Genomic DNA, 13,399 nt, shown 5'->3' with positions numbered 1-13,399 from the left:
TGCGGCAAGAAAGACGGAGGAAAATGGCGTCGGCTGATGCCTTTATACCCGAAGACCAGCAGAGATGACGTCGGGTGAAGTGCGACATCAGCCGAAGCCGGACCCAGACTTTGGAATCCGGCCGACCGAAGGGCTGCCTGACGACAGGACAACCCGTTTGTTATGACTGCAGATGCATCCATGAAGGACATCAGATTCTGTGAAAACTTCGCTCCCCTGTCCCAGCCACACATACCCAATGACATCCCTACCATCGGTCCCTTACCTTGCATCTCTAAACAGCAGGTCATAAAGGACCTCTATAAGGCCTGATAACATCCCAGGCTGCATCCTATAAGAATTAGCACCACTGGGTACTCTTTTCAATCACAGTCTAAGCACCAGCTTCATCTCCGCTGAATGGAAAATGGCCAGTTATTCTCCTGCACAAAAATTGTGCTTCCACTGACTTCGGGAACTACAGACCTATCTGCACGGCCATGGAGCGAATCATCATGGACCTTATCAACAAAGATATAGTAATCTCCAGTCACTTGACCCTACTCGATTTGGATTTGACAAAGGGAGTTCATGCCTGTTAAACCTATGGACTTCTTTGAGACAGTCACCAAGGCAGTGGACAAGGGGAAATCTGTGCATACAGCCTACAAAGAGTTAGCCAAGGCACTGGACACCATCACCCACTCAGGCATCATTGACAAACTCACCCAGTTAGGTATCAACTCTTATATATCATTAAATGGGTCACTAACTGGCTCACTGATAGAACACATATAGTCAAAATTGGGTAATCCACCTTAAACAGCAGACCTGTAACCAGTGGTCTCCGAAGTACAAGCAAATACTAAAGTTCTGTGGCTGACAAAGTTTGCTGAAGACCGCAAACTGGGAGCGGTCATAGAATCTCCAAATGATGTCAACATCCTACAAGACAGTCTTGCACAAACAAATGAATGGTGCCAAAGTCTCATGGCCTTAAACTCAATGGAAAAAAAATGTATCATTATCCCTTTTGGAAACAGTGATGTTTTTGCTAACTACCACACCAACAGCAACACTCTCAAGTATGTAGTCAGTGGTGAAAGACCTGGGCACATAGGTCGGCAGCAATCTTACCTTCGATCACCATGACTCCACAGTGGTAAAAGGGCATTCTATATCACTCATCTCATAAGTAAGGGCACTGCCTCCAAAAAAAAAAAAAAAAAAAAAGAAGTTATAACCTCCGTATACTCTTACCTCATCAGGCCAATAATTGAGTACAATGCCCCTTTTGGTATGTACCTTTCCAGGCACCTGCAGCAACTGGAGAAACCACAAAAGTTCCTCGCAAGTAAAATTCAAGGTCTTCAGCATCTGTCCTAGGTGGATCGTCTGAAATCACAGTTATTCTATTCTGTTTTATACAGACAATTCAGAGGTGTTCTCTGCCTTGCATATAAGGCAATCTCTAACCCTGCTTTACTGGAAATGTTGCATATCTGCAAGTCAAGTCGTTTATGGGTTACTCGCTCTGAAGAACCTGGAATGTGACATTAACAGAACCTGCTGGAGGGACACATTTGTCTTCCAGAGTTATCTTACCTTTGGAACAGACTCACACCATGTCAAACACAGCACCTCACTGGCCCTCTTCAAACGCAATCTGGATGGATAGCTTTAAATTCACCCTGGGGATTCCACTTGTATCCCTCTTGGACAAGGGTATTAGGTGCTAATCATGGAAACAAGGGTAGAACTCGGCTATACTTGTAAGGGCCCTTGGGCCATTAGCCTAGTAACTTTCAATGATCCTATGAATAAATAGGCACCTAAAGCTACTATTGCTATGTATGAGCACCTAATGGATAACTACTAGCTGAGCATCAAAGACACCCTTATGGCTCAGTAGCAGGATCACCTCCCTCCCAGAACCACTACAGAACTGTTTTTTTCCTGAAGACTACATGCTGAGCAGCTAACTGTTTCTGTGGATTTTACTGAAAGCTAAATGCTTACTATCACAGTCTCTGATCGATTCTTTTGGGTTGCTTGAAAGATATATGAAGGAAGTCCTACCTTTGTGGTTTCAAAACAATGGCTGGTCAGTTTTCTAGTTGTTTCTGCACAGGATGGGCATGACAAAAATACAGTGACAGAACAGAAGAGAACAACTTAGGGGGAAGCTCTGGCATAATAAAACTCACAAATCAACTGAGCTTCCTCCAGTGCTAATAGACTTGGCAGCAGCCCTTGGAAGATAATTATTAACACTTAGGAGATGATGACCTAGCTTAAGAAAGTAACGACTGCAACTTTATTTAGGTGCTTTACCAAAAATCATCTTTGAGAAAGAATGAAACACAAGTAAAAAGTGCAAACAATGATAAAACATAAATATGACAAAAACGAGCTACACCAAGTCCTCAAAACACACACAAACTGTAAATAAATAAATAAATTAGTAAATATATACACAAGTCCAAAAGTAACAGACTGATACGATAAAAAAGTACAGAAATGGTTATCTTCATTCTCGATGAATACTAGCTGAAAAAGAAACATCTTCTGGGATCTCTGAAAAGAAGTCACTGAGCTCTCTCTCAGCTCCATAAATTCCACAAGTGTGAAACCAGACAAGCAAAAAGAAAACTAGAAATTCTGAGGCACACATACAAAACCACCAGCAGCACTTGTGAAGTTGAATATAATGCCAGAGGTGGATAATATAGCACTGTAATTGTCCTCGTATAAGAGGGACCAAGTAGTGGAATGAATGGCGATACAGTAGTCAAAGCAAAAATAGACTAACATATGGACGACAGTTAATTTCCTTTCATCTGAAATACTAATGAAAGGACAAATGTAACACAATGAATTTTAGGATACTATAGAGTTATCAAGTAAGCAAACTGTTGTTAAATACAAAGCTTTAAATGGTGGCAGAAGGAAAGAACTGTGGAGTATACAAGAGACCTTCTTCATACACTTGTGAAATGGGTAGCCAGTAATATGAGGATGATGATTTACGAAGCCAGCTCCAGGAATTCTGATGTCAACTAGTACAGAGTCTCCTTCCTTGTTTTAGTTTGTGTAACCAAGGAGATCCTGTTCCCTTTATGTAAGGCCCAGCTTGCAAAAATATCACTTGTACTGGTGAATTGTTACTGCCTTTTGGCATTAGTGTTAGGGTCTTAATAATGACATTTAGTTCACTTTATGTTCTGTTTCACCCTTTCCAAATTCAATGATAATGGGTTTTCCCAGTAAGTTGAAACCATTCACCAAGTGCAAAGCTTCTTCTGCTGTCTTCTTATCTGTAAGAAAAAAAAATTATAATATATTCAGGGCAACTGTCATAACTCTATAAATCTGGTTCAAGGTTTGACACCCAGTAGTTCCATATTTTTCACTCCTGAATCTCAATATTATCCACTTAAGAAAAAAGTTGAGAGATTCCTTTATAAATTTTTCATAAAATATCTTTCAGTGATCTCTTTCTAAATTCTCGGATGAGAAACAGAAGTCATGTTACTCATCATAACATTAGATCTGGATGAGAAGGTCCATCCTTGTCCACATTAATGACCAAACTGCCGGGCTACAGCTAGCTCAGCATCTGAAACTTTCCCAGATTACTTGCCCCTCTGATTTTATCCAAAATGCTCTAAAAACTACTTTCTTCAGATCTCTGCTATACTGTGCTGTCATGTTTTTGCCAAGTTGCCATATATTCTGTGAAACTCATCTCTTAGTACAAGCACCATAAGACCAGCATCATGAGATGTTGACTTTCCAAGGACAAACGTCTGTTCAACAAAGTAACACGCTTCTCAATATTTGGGGTGTGGAACTCAGCTTAAACTCAGAAATAACTGAATGACTTGGAACAAACAGATAACAACTAAAACTGATGGAATATCCGATAGGAAAGGCTTTCCATAGAGACTACATCACTTGCCAATGGTGTATACTTTGGAAATGGCATTTGGATGTGATGCAGCTGTAATTTTCAGTAAAGCCTGGCTCAAAACAAGAAGTTATGTAGTCACCATAACGTTCGATGTATGTAGCCCATCTCTCCTCACATTCTTACCCGTGGGTTCGGTGCCGAATGTCGGCTCCGACTCGGCCAAACTGTTTTAGCTCAAAGTCTTTCTATTGGCTGGGCTAAGATGGTATCCCATGCTGTACTGCTCTCTATCCCCAGATCTAGTTTTCTGCGAGCACCAGCACTCATTCTCCATGCATAACACCACCTAAGGAAAGGAAGAACAAACCAAGAATGAAGGGAGTTCTGAGACCAATCCTATCCTCCAGGACGAGGAGTAAGTAAGAATGTGAGGCGAGATGGACTACATACATCGAACGTTATGTTGAGTACTTAACTTCTTGATGTTATGTAGTCCAATCTCACCTACATTCTTACCCGTGGGACAGCGCCCCCAGCACCTAAATCCTGGGAGGCTCAGTGGAAAATACTCTTGAGCACTGTGGAACCAAAGTAAGACCTGCCCCTAGATACCACATCCAACTTGTAATGAGTAAAAAGGTGTGAGGAGATGCCCAGGTAGCTGCAGCACAAACATCATCCATAGACAATCTGGCCTGAAAAGATGTAGATACAGACCGAGTAGAGTGAGCCTTCACCCAGAACGGTAAATCTTTACCCCCTGATGAATAAATGAAAGAAATACAGCTGGAAATCCACCTGGACAACGTGACTTTGGAAACAGGAGACCCAGTTTTGTTTTCCGAAAAAGAAACAAACTGATCAGATTTTCTGAGGTCTTTCGTTCTGTGCAAATAAAAACGTAATTGTCTGTGCACATCCACTTGATGAAATTTGAATTCTGCCTTGTTTGAGAACTGGGGAAAAAACACTGGCAATTCAATAGATTGGTTAAGGTTACTGACTGACGCCACTTTGGGAAAAAAAGAGGGGTTCGGTCTGAGAGAAACCCTGTCCTTATGAAAAATCAAATAAGGGGGTATGATTGATAAAGCTTGAAGCTCCGAAACATGTCTGGCTGACATGATGTCTACTAAAAAGACAAGTCTTCCAAGTTAAGAATTTTAAATCGTAAGTGGCTGCAGACTCAAAGGGGGGGGGGGTGAAGTAAGACCCTGTAGAACAAAGTTTAAGTCCCAAGGCATAACAAGTTCCGATACCGGAGGATGAAGTAAAGTGCCCCTCAGAAAGGCCTTACAGAGTCTATGTGCCATGAGGCTAGGCTAGTCTGCGACATGAAAGGTAGAAATCGCCGCCAGTTGGACTTTAATGGTTGCGGCCGGTGAACCCCGGTTAAAGAGCATAGACAAGAACTCCAATACAGACGAAATTGGAGCTGTGTAAAGGTCAATCTTTTTGGCATGCACACAGATTGAAAACCTCTTCCATTTGCTGTAATAAATCTTCCTGGTCAAGGGCTTATGAGAGGAAGATAAAATATGAACCACCTCCGGCGAAAAATAATGAAGCCTAACTAATGATGAAGTGGAGTAGCCAGGCTGTCAACTGGAGGGTTCGAAGAGAGGGATGGAGCTGCCCTGACATGTGCATCAGTAAGTCTGGTTGTGGGTTCAGAAACCAAGGAGAGTCCATGAGATAGGGATGGAGAAAGGGGAACCAAATTTGACGAGGCCAGTGTGTGGCAATCAGAATCATTCTGCTTCCCAAGGATTGCGCTTTCTGAATAACCTTTGACAGCAAGGGGACCGGAGGGAAGGCATATAGTAGAGTGGAGGGCCAGTCGTGGACTAGAGCGTCCCTGGGTGACTCCCCCTGAGGAGGGGGTCAACGTGAAGTAGCTGCTGCATTTGGCATTGAGGGGGCTGGCAAAAAGGTCGCAGCAAGGCTGACCCCACCTGCAGAAGATCTGTTCCACAACTTGACAGTTCAGGGACCACTCATAAGGCATCAGAATAGCTCTGCTTAGCCTGTCTGCGATCACATTGGACTTTCCCGGAATGTGCGTTGTCACCAGAAAAACATTGGGAAGACACTGCTCACTGCCACACTCGTATGACCTCTCTGCAAAGGGGATAAGACTTGGTTCCTCCCTGCTTGTTCAGATACCACACCACTGACATATTGTCTGAGTGGATTGCAATAGTCCCGAGAGGAAGAAAACTCTGAAGTGCTTGCAATGCTAGTAGCACAGCTCTCATCTCCAGGACACTGATATGCAGATGCATCTCATGCTCTTGCCACGTGCCTTGGACTATCCTGCCTTGATAATGGCCCCCCCCCCCAATCTGGGAGGCATCCGTGGTCACCGTGGCAACCGGGGGCACAGGAACGAATGGCTTTCCCGCATTCAGGTTGTCGGTGTGAAGCCACCAACTGAGATCCTGTTTGCACCCGTCTGTGAGTAAAATAGGGTGAGAAAGTGGAAGACGTTGAAGAGACCACTGGGGAAAGAGTAGCCACTGGAGGAGCCTCATATGTAACCTTGCCAGAGGGACTAACAATCATAGCAGCCATTGTCCCCAACAGTTGGAGGACCCATCTTGCCTTCACTCTTCTCAGAGGGAGCAAGGCGTGAACAACTTGTAGGATTCTGAATCTTTCCTGTGGTAGAAACACCCGCATGAGGACGGTGTCTAGTTTGGCGCCTATAAAGGTGACACGCTGTGAGGGCAACAAGGCAGATATTTCCCAGTTCAATGTGATGCCCAACTGTTGACATAGGTTGATAGTAGCGTCCCTGGTCTGAAGTAGTAGATGCCTGGTGGTGGCAGTAAGGAGCCAGTCATCCAGATACGGAAACACTTGGAATCCCTGACATCTCAAGTGAGCAGTCACCACTGCCATGCATTTGGTAAACACCCTGGGGGCTGTGGTGAGACCAAAGGGAAGGGCTCGAAACTGAAAATGACTGGCTCCTAGCTGGAAGCGTAGGTGACTTTTGGATGCCCTGTCCATCTTTATGTGGTAGTAAGCATCCTTGAGGTCAATGGACCACATCCACACTTCTTTTCCCAACAATGGGAGAACAGACTGCAATGTGACCATTCGGAACTTGGACTTTTGCACATGAGTGTTTAATTGACTGAGATCCAATATCGGTCTCAGATCCCCTGTCCTTTTCGGCACCAAAAAGAATCTGGAGTCAGTCCCTAATCTGATCTGGTCTGAGGGGACATGTTGGATGGCTCCTTTTTCTAGCAGCTTTGAAACTTCTGACGCTGCGTAATCCCTTTGACTGGGTGTAACATCCGGCATTTTCTTGATTGGAGGGGGATTTGACGAGAACGGGATGACATATCCTCCGGAAATTATTCGTAGAACCCACTGGTCCTGGGTGATGTCTTGCCAGGCCTCCGGGTATCATGAGATTCGACCCCTGACTGGCTCCGGAAACGCACAGTCGGGCCTCCCATCAGGAGCGGCGGTAGGGAGAACCATGAAAGGAATCGCGGTCTCCCTAGTTGTGGAGGCCTCCTCTGCCCCTAGGGTGGTGTCTCCCTGAATAACCACCCCCTCCCCTGCCTCTGGAGGGGGGCTCACCTTGTGCACCGGGAAAAAACCTCTGTGATTTCTTGAACCACATTTTGCCACCCCTCTGGGCCTTGGGATAAGGCCTAGAGGGAAGGGAAAAATGGACTCCTATGGCAGACAGAGTTTTTCCCTCCTGCTTGCACCTGGTGAGTGTCTTTCACCTTGGTTCCGAACAAAGAGGAACCATTAAAAGGGGCGTCTGTGAATGAAGACTTGAAGGCCTCCGCGAAATGACAAAGGTGCATCCAGACCTGCCTCCTAACAGCAACTCCTGGACTTGCTGCCCTACTCGCTCCTTCGGCTGCATAGGAGATTAGCCTCATGGAGGAGTTTGCAATGGAATTGAGGGTAGACATCTGAGCGTTGACCATCAGGGCCACCACCTCAGAAACGTTACCTGTGACAGTATCTCCAAGCTCCTTGAGGAGATCTCTCTGGAGCCGTGTAAAGTGTGATAAATAATTCAGTGACCATAAGGTAAAGGTCGCTGAAGAAAAGGTACACTTCCCATACCGGTCCATGGTCCTAGACTCCTTGTTAGGGGGATGGACGGTGGAAGAAATCTCGGCTAATTCTTTCTGAGTGGCAGCTGCCACCACAATGGCATCCACAAGGACTACCTTGGACAGAAATTTCTTATCAGGAGGAGCAGACAAATTTATTGGGTCTCCTGGGGACTGGTTCCACAGAGTCAGGGGTTAACCACACCCTTCGACAAACCAAATCCAGAAGCTCGAAGGGTGGAGATACCCAGGAGGCGGAGGGCTGAGCACCAAAGGCCTTCAGGAAGACCGACTCCTCCTCGGGGGGGGGGGCTTTGGACAGCCAGTCACCTCTTTGTTTCAAAATCTCTAGGATGTCAGAGAAAGAAACATCCTCAGAGGATGACTTAGGGGACCCTAATGTGTCTGATGTGAGAGACTCATCCTGGGAATCTATGCGCTTCCTCTTGCACGTCTTCTTTCTGGGTGGCTCCTCAGGCAAAAACTCCGAGGGGCCCTCAGAAATGTGGGGACCACTCATGGGAGTACCCTGAGGCCTTGGGGGCTTTGCTGTCTAGAGCTAGATGGTGATCAGAGACCTGCACCGGTGTAGTAGGGGACAGAATGACCGACCCGCATGATACTGCTGATGACCTGGCCAGCGTGCTCCGCATGGCCTCGAAGGCTGGTCCCTCCCGAGACCGAAGAATGACCAGCCTCCAAAACCATGACAGGAGTCAACCTTCCCCACGCCGAAGCACCGAGAGGGAGACTAGGAGCCGAGAGGTGTCCTGAAGCCTCTCCCTCGGGTCCGACCGAAGAATCCTGAGTCCTGAACCCCGTGGACGGCACCGACGGGGTCAAAGCTGACGTCGGCACTGATAAGCCAGCAGGGGCTGTCGGAACAGACCTATTGACATCACACGGAGCCGAGCACTCCAGCTCCGAAAGCTGAGATGTGGTCGGAGGAGGAAGTATCGAAGCAGGTTGAGGGACCGGCTCCGGAGCCAACTGGGTTGGAGCCGAGAACAATTTTTCCAGAACCGGTGACTGAAGGAGTCTCTGCACCACTCTATCGACGTCCACATCTGATAAGGTCCTGGAAGATTTGGAGGATAGAGAAGGAGATCGAGACCTCCTCTCTGAAGGGGACCTGTGAGGAGGGGATGCTGGCCTAATGCTAGGCGATCGGCTCCGAACAGGTTCCAAGATGATTGGAGCCGAAGCAGGTTCCATAACAACTGACACTTCCTGCGGCCCTGAGGACAATGGAACTGAGGATGTCGAAGCAGACTTTGCTATTTTCTCCGGTGGCTCCGAGGAGACTGATGGAGCCGGAGATCTCTTTTATGATTTAGAGGATTTTGCCTTAGAGCTGGAAGCACTCTCCAGACCCTCCTCGAAGGAGGGTTTCAGAAGTCACTTCAAAATCAATTTATTCTTTCTTTCCTGAAGAACTCGCGGAATAAAGGCATGACAGAAGCTGCATGACTCTTGGAGATGAATCGCTCCCACACAATACACACAGAGTGTCCATCGGTAATGGACATTTTATAACTGCACCTAGAGCACTTCTTGAAGCCCGAGGGCTTATGCCCCTTACTATCTTTTGACATAGTTAACCAACAACAATTAACCACTGAAAAACAGACCAACGGTCAAACAGTCACAAGGCGGGAAAAGCCTACAACAGACAGAATACCACAAGATCTCTAAGTTAAATGATCCTCAGACACAAACACAAGTGGGGGAGGACTAATTCCTCTAATTTAAACGGTTTTAGCCCCAGGAAACTTTAAGCACACATGGAAAGCAAGGGGACAGACTAGGTCCTCTAACTGAAATGGGCCTAGCCCATTGGAAACAGCTAGTGGGATACCACAGAATAAACAATCAAAAAACACAACTTTTCCACAATACAGACAAGAACACACACAATAGCTATTAAAATAGCTTTTCTGCAAACAACTTCTCTGTGAAAGAAGAAAAAAGGGTACTTAGCCACAGCCAAGAGTGAGACCATGTCCGAGCTACATGAGCGGCAAACAAAATCTGGGGATAGACGGCAGTGCAGCATGGGATACCATCTTAGCCCAACCAATAGAAAGACTTCGAGCTAAAAAAGTTTGGCCGAGTCAGAGCAGACATTCGGCTCCAAACTCACGGGTAAGAATGTAGGCAAGATTGGACTGCATAACATCAAATTCTATCCCACAACTAACCTCCAGGGGGAATCAACATATGTAGCACAACTGCATTAAGTGCTACAGTTAGAGGATTAGGAATGCTGGTGTCTGCATGTCCACAGGTACCCTTGCCTGCAACCTTCAAAATTAACTTTCTTGGTTCATCCATTTGTCAATGGTACTAAGTTTCCTAGGCCTTTCTGGGGAAGACATTCTTAGTAAAGAACTTGGAGAAATGTGTAACCATTAAAAAGAGATTTTGGGATGAAAAAAAATTTTGATTTTCTGCCATACTCTTCATGGTATTTTTCTGAAAATAAGTGCATTCTTAAAAGTGGCTATGGGGTGACCATTTTTCAGGCAGATTAGGCACTGACTGTGAAAACACTTCAGTGGGATTTGTCAACCACTGGCAGATTTGTTGGCATTTGCTAAGAATTTCATCTGCATCAGAAAACCCCAAAAACAAATTTGAAAGAAACAAACAAAGTTCAAAGATGGCGCTAAAGCAAACATACAACAGTAAAGCAGATAAACCAGCAATCTGCCAAAAAAAAGTACCAACTGCTCTGAAGTCACCTGGATGAGACAACTATATAACTGAAGTAAAAAGAAATGAAGATAGTGCAAACTGCTCTCCTTTATCAAATATTCCTGAAATTTCCATTTAAGACTGTTAAATCAGACGCAGTTAGTGACCACTGTCTTATTACATTCTGGGTGCCTTCCTAAAAAACAAGAGTACATCAGTCAACATTGAATCTCACGAGTTCTCATTCTAGAGAAAATTTACAAATACAAGTAGAAGGTGCAGACTTGTCATTCATCACATTGTTGTAGTTTCACATAAGTTTTCCAAATATCGACTGCCATTCAAAACAAGGTAGCTCCACTAAAACTATGAAGACTGAAAAATGATGCATATTACTGGTTAACAAATAATATTAGGTTACAGATTGCATCCATAGACTACATACAAAAATTAGGTTGGGGAAAATGATTCCAACTTGCACAATAGCAACAAAAACACCTAAATCTGACTGTGTAAGTAAGCCATGTTAGCATACAATGTTGAAATTTTTTGGAACAGTCAAAAACTTAGCAGGTAGAGCCAATTATGCAAAGGAAACTGCAGCAAGTCAGTTAATCAGGGAACACACACATCACCAGGTTTCTTGAAGTTGAGATCCATCTCTATGCTTGACAAATCATTAGGAATTGCTGCTACTGTCTGTACCTTGTCACCATGCATGGAGATCAAAGACCAACAAATGTCTTATATTTCACAGCTATACATTCCAAAACTGCACCTTAATTACTACACCAATTGCACAAATGCAATTACAGCACACACAAAACGTAGTCCATGTGATTGCTAAGAAATTGATGTATATTTCTAATGGTTCTCTTGCTTCAGGATGTGCACCTCCTACACTGAATCATGCATCCAATAAACATTTACTAATACAATTACAGACCTTATTCAGTGCAGCTTATTTCCTGATCTGGTAACAGAAAACCACAATGTCTATCAATCCAAACAGCAAATTAACCTTCTGATCACACCTAGAGCTGCCCTCCAGTTAAATATTTACACACATTCAAATGTATGTGCTAAGAGCAATGTTTCTTCAACCTCAAAAGCAGCCTACAACTACACATCATTACCCATAAGCTCAAGATGCCATGATTCTTAAGCATAATAACAATAACTCTTGCTCTGTTGAAAAGGGCATTAAAAGCATTTTTATGCCAAAATGCAATAGCATGCCTATTTATCTCCCTCCCCACAAAAAAGAAAACCATTGTGTTTACAATAAAAAAATAAATAAATAAAAGAACATTACAAGTATTAGCACAACTGACACATGTTATACTGATCATGAATTAATTTCTTTTTTCTTCTATTCCCTAAATCAATAGAGCTGTACATTTTTGTGTAGCAGAACGTAACTGTGAATTAGTGAATTTGACCTTAATGCTTTATTATATATCTTTTATTTTTTCATAAGTTGCAGCTATCGGAGTACTTTATTTATAGCTCATTGTACTACAACTTTTCCTTAATTCAGCTTTCTTGCATCTCTCTGATCTGATCTTCAGTCTTGGATGACAAAAGTGTAAAAACAAGGTCAGTTACCTGGTTAACAAAAACAGACACATTCCACTCCACAGTCGATTGGCAATAAGATACCTTAGCACTAATGGACCCAAGTCATGGGCAGCAAAACAAAAGGAGGTGGAGTTGTAAATATATATATATATATATATATATAAACATACACACCTCTAGGCTGGTCAAACAGTATGATGCACAGGAAATACTCCAGGTGCAGTTAACAATTGACAAGAACCCTATTCAAACCATAGCTAGCTAAAGGCCTCCAACTCTTATTCAAGATGTCCACTCCACCTATCTGGACCTCTTCAAATCTATCAAGATTCAACCCTTTACCCTGATCCTGGGCAACTTTAACTATTCAACCATAGACTGGAAGAAATACTCATGCCAAAACACAAATGCCCAGAGATTCCTTTACTTCATTAATGCAAATGCCTTGCACCAGTTGGTTGACACCCCCACAAGAGGTGAAAATATCTTGGACTTGGTATTAACCAACATGAGTAACCACTGCAACATCCCTACAGTGTCATCATCCCTGGTAAGATCCGACCACAAAGCAGTCACTTTCAAAGTCACCATCTCCCCAGAACCCCCCCCCCCCCGCCAGCTAGTCAAACACAACATTTTCTCCAAAGCTGATTACAACCTCCTGAGGGAAGGTATAAAGGTATAAACAGCTTCACAGTCCCCTCCCCCTCCACAGAAATTGGCACATATGTCCAAACTTACACCAAAGTACTATATGAACATTTAAATACCAGACAGGATGAAATCCTCCTCCTCAAGGAGGAGTACACCTCTCTGGTGGACATCTACAATAAACAAACTCTATAATAAAAAGAAAAAATTGCTGTCCAGGACCAAGAAGGAGCAGGTGTCTAATTGGAAGCAATCTCTCCTTAGCTTGAACAAGCATACAAGAGCACTAGTGAAATCTTCCAAAGCAAACAGAGTCCAAACTGGCCACATCTACTAACATACGTCCGCAATCTCAATGGAAGCACCTAGATCTGCTCAGAACTTGTGGTCAAGGACACCACATACACAAAACCTGTAGATACAGCCAACCTGCTGGCAGACAGGTGCAGTGAAAACCTTATTCCTCTGCCCCCCCATCAGTAAA

The 13,399-nt window shown here is 44.1% G+C and overlaps 1 protein-coding gene across 2 annotated transcripts in view; it reads right to left on the bottom strand.

Annotated features, from left to right (window-relative positions):
• Window positions 1-2,273: 2,273 nt before the first annotated feature.
• Window positions 2,274-13,399, bottom strand: part of RBM41 (RNA binding motif protein 41) — a 507,485-nt gene continuing 496,359 nt past the window's right edge. For both annotated transcript variants that reach the window (XM_044057651.1, XM_044057652.1), the window contains exon 7: window positions 2,274-3,296. In XM_044057651.1, coding sequence (XP_043913586.1) covers window positions 3,187-3,296 — 110 coding nt within the window. In that variant the 3' untranslated portion in view covers window positions 2,274-3,186. The remainder of the gene's footprint in view (window positions 3,297-13,399) is intronic.

Source organism: Protopterus annectens, chromosome 15.part0 (genome assembly GCF_019279795.1).
Source record: "Protopterus annectens isolate FY-2018-M chromosome 15.part0, PAN1.0, whole genome shotgun sequence".
Taxonomy (NCBI): domain Eukaryota; kingdom Metazoa; phylum Chordata; order Ceratodontiformes; family Protopteridae; genus Protopterus; species Protopterus annectens.
The sequence above is the reverse complement of the archived record's forward strand: the minus strand, read 5'-3'. Positions and strand labels throughout refer to the sequence as shown.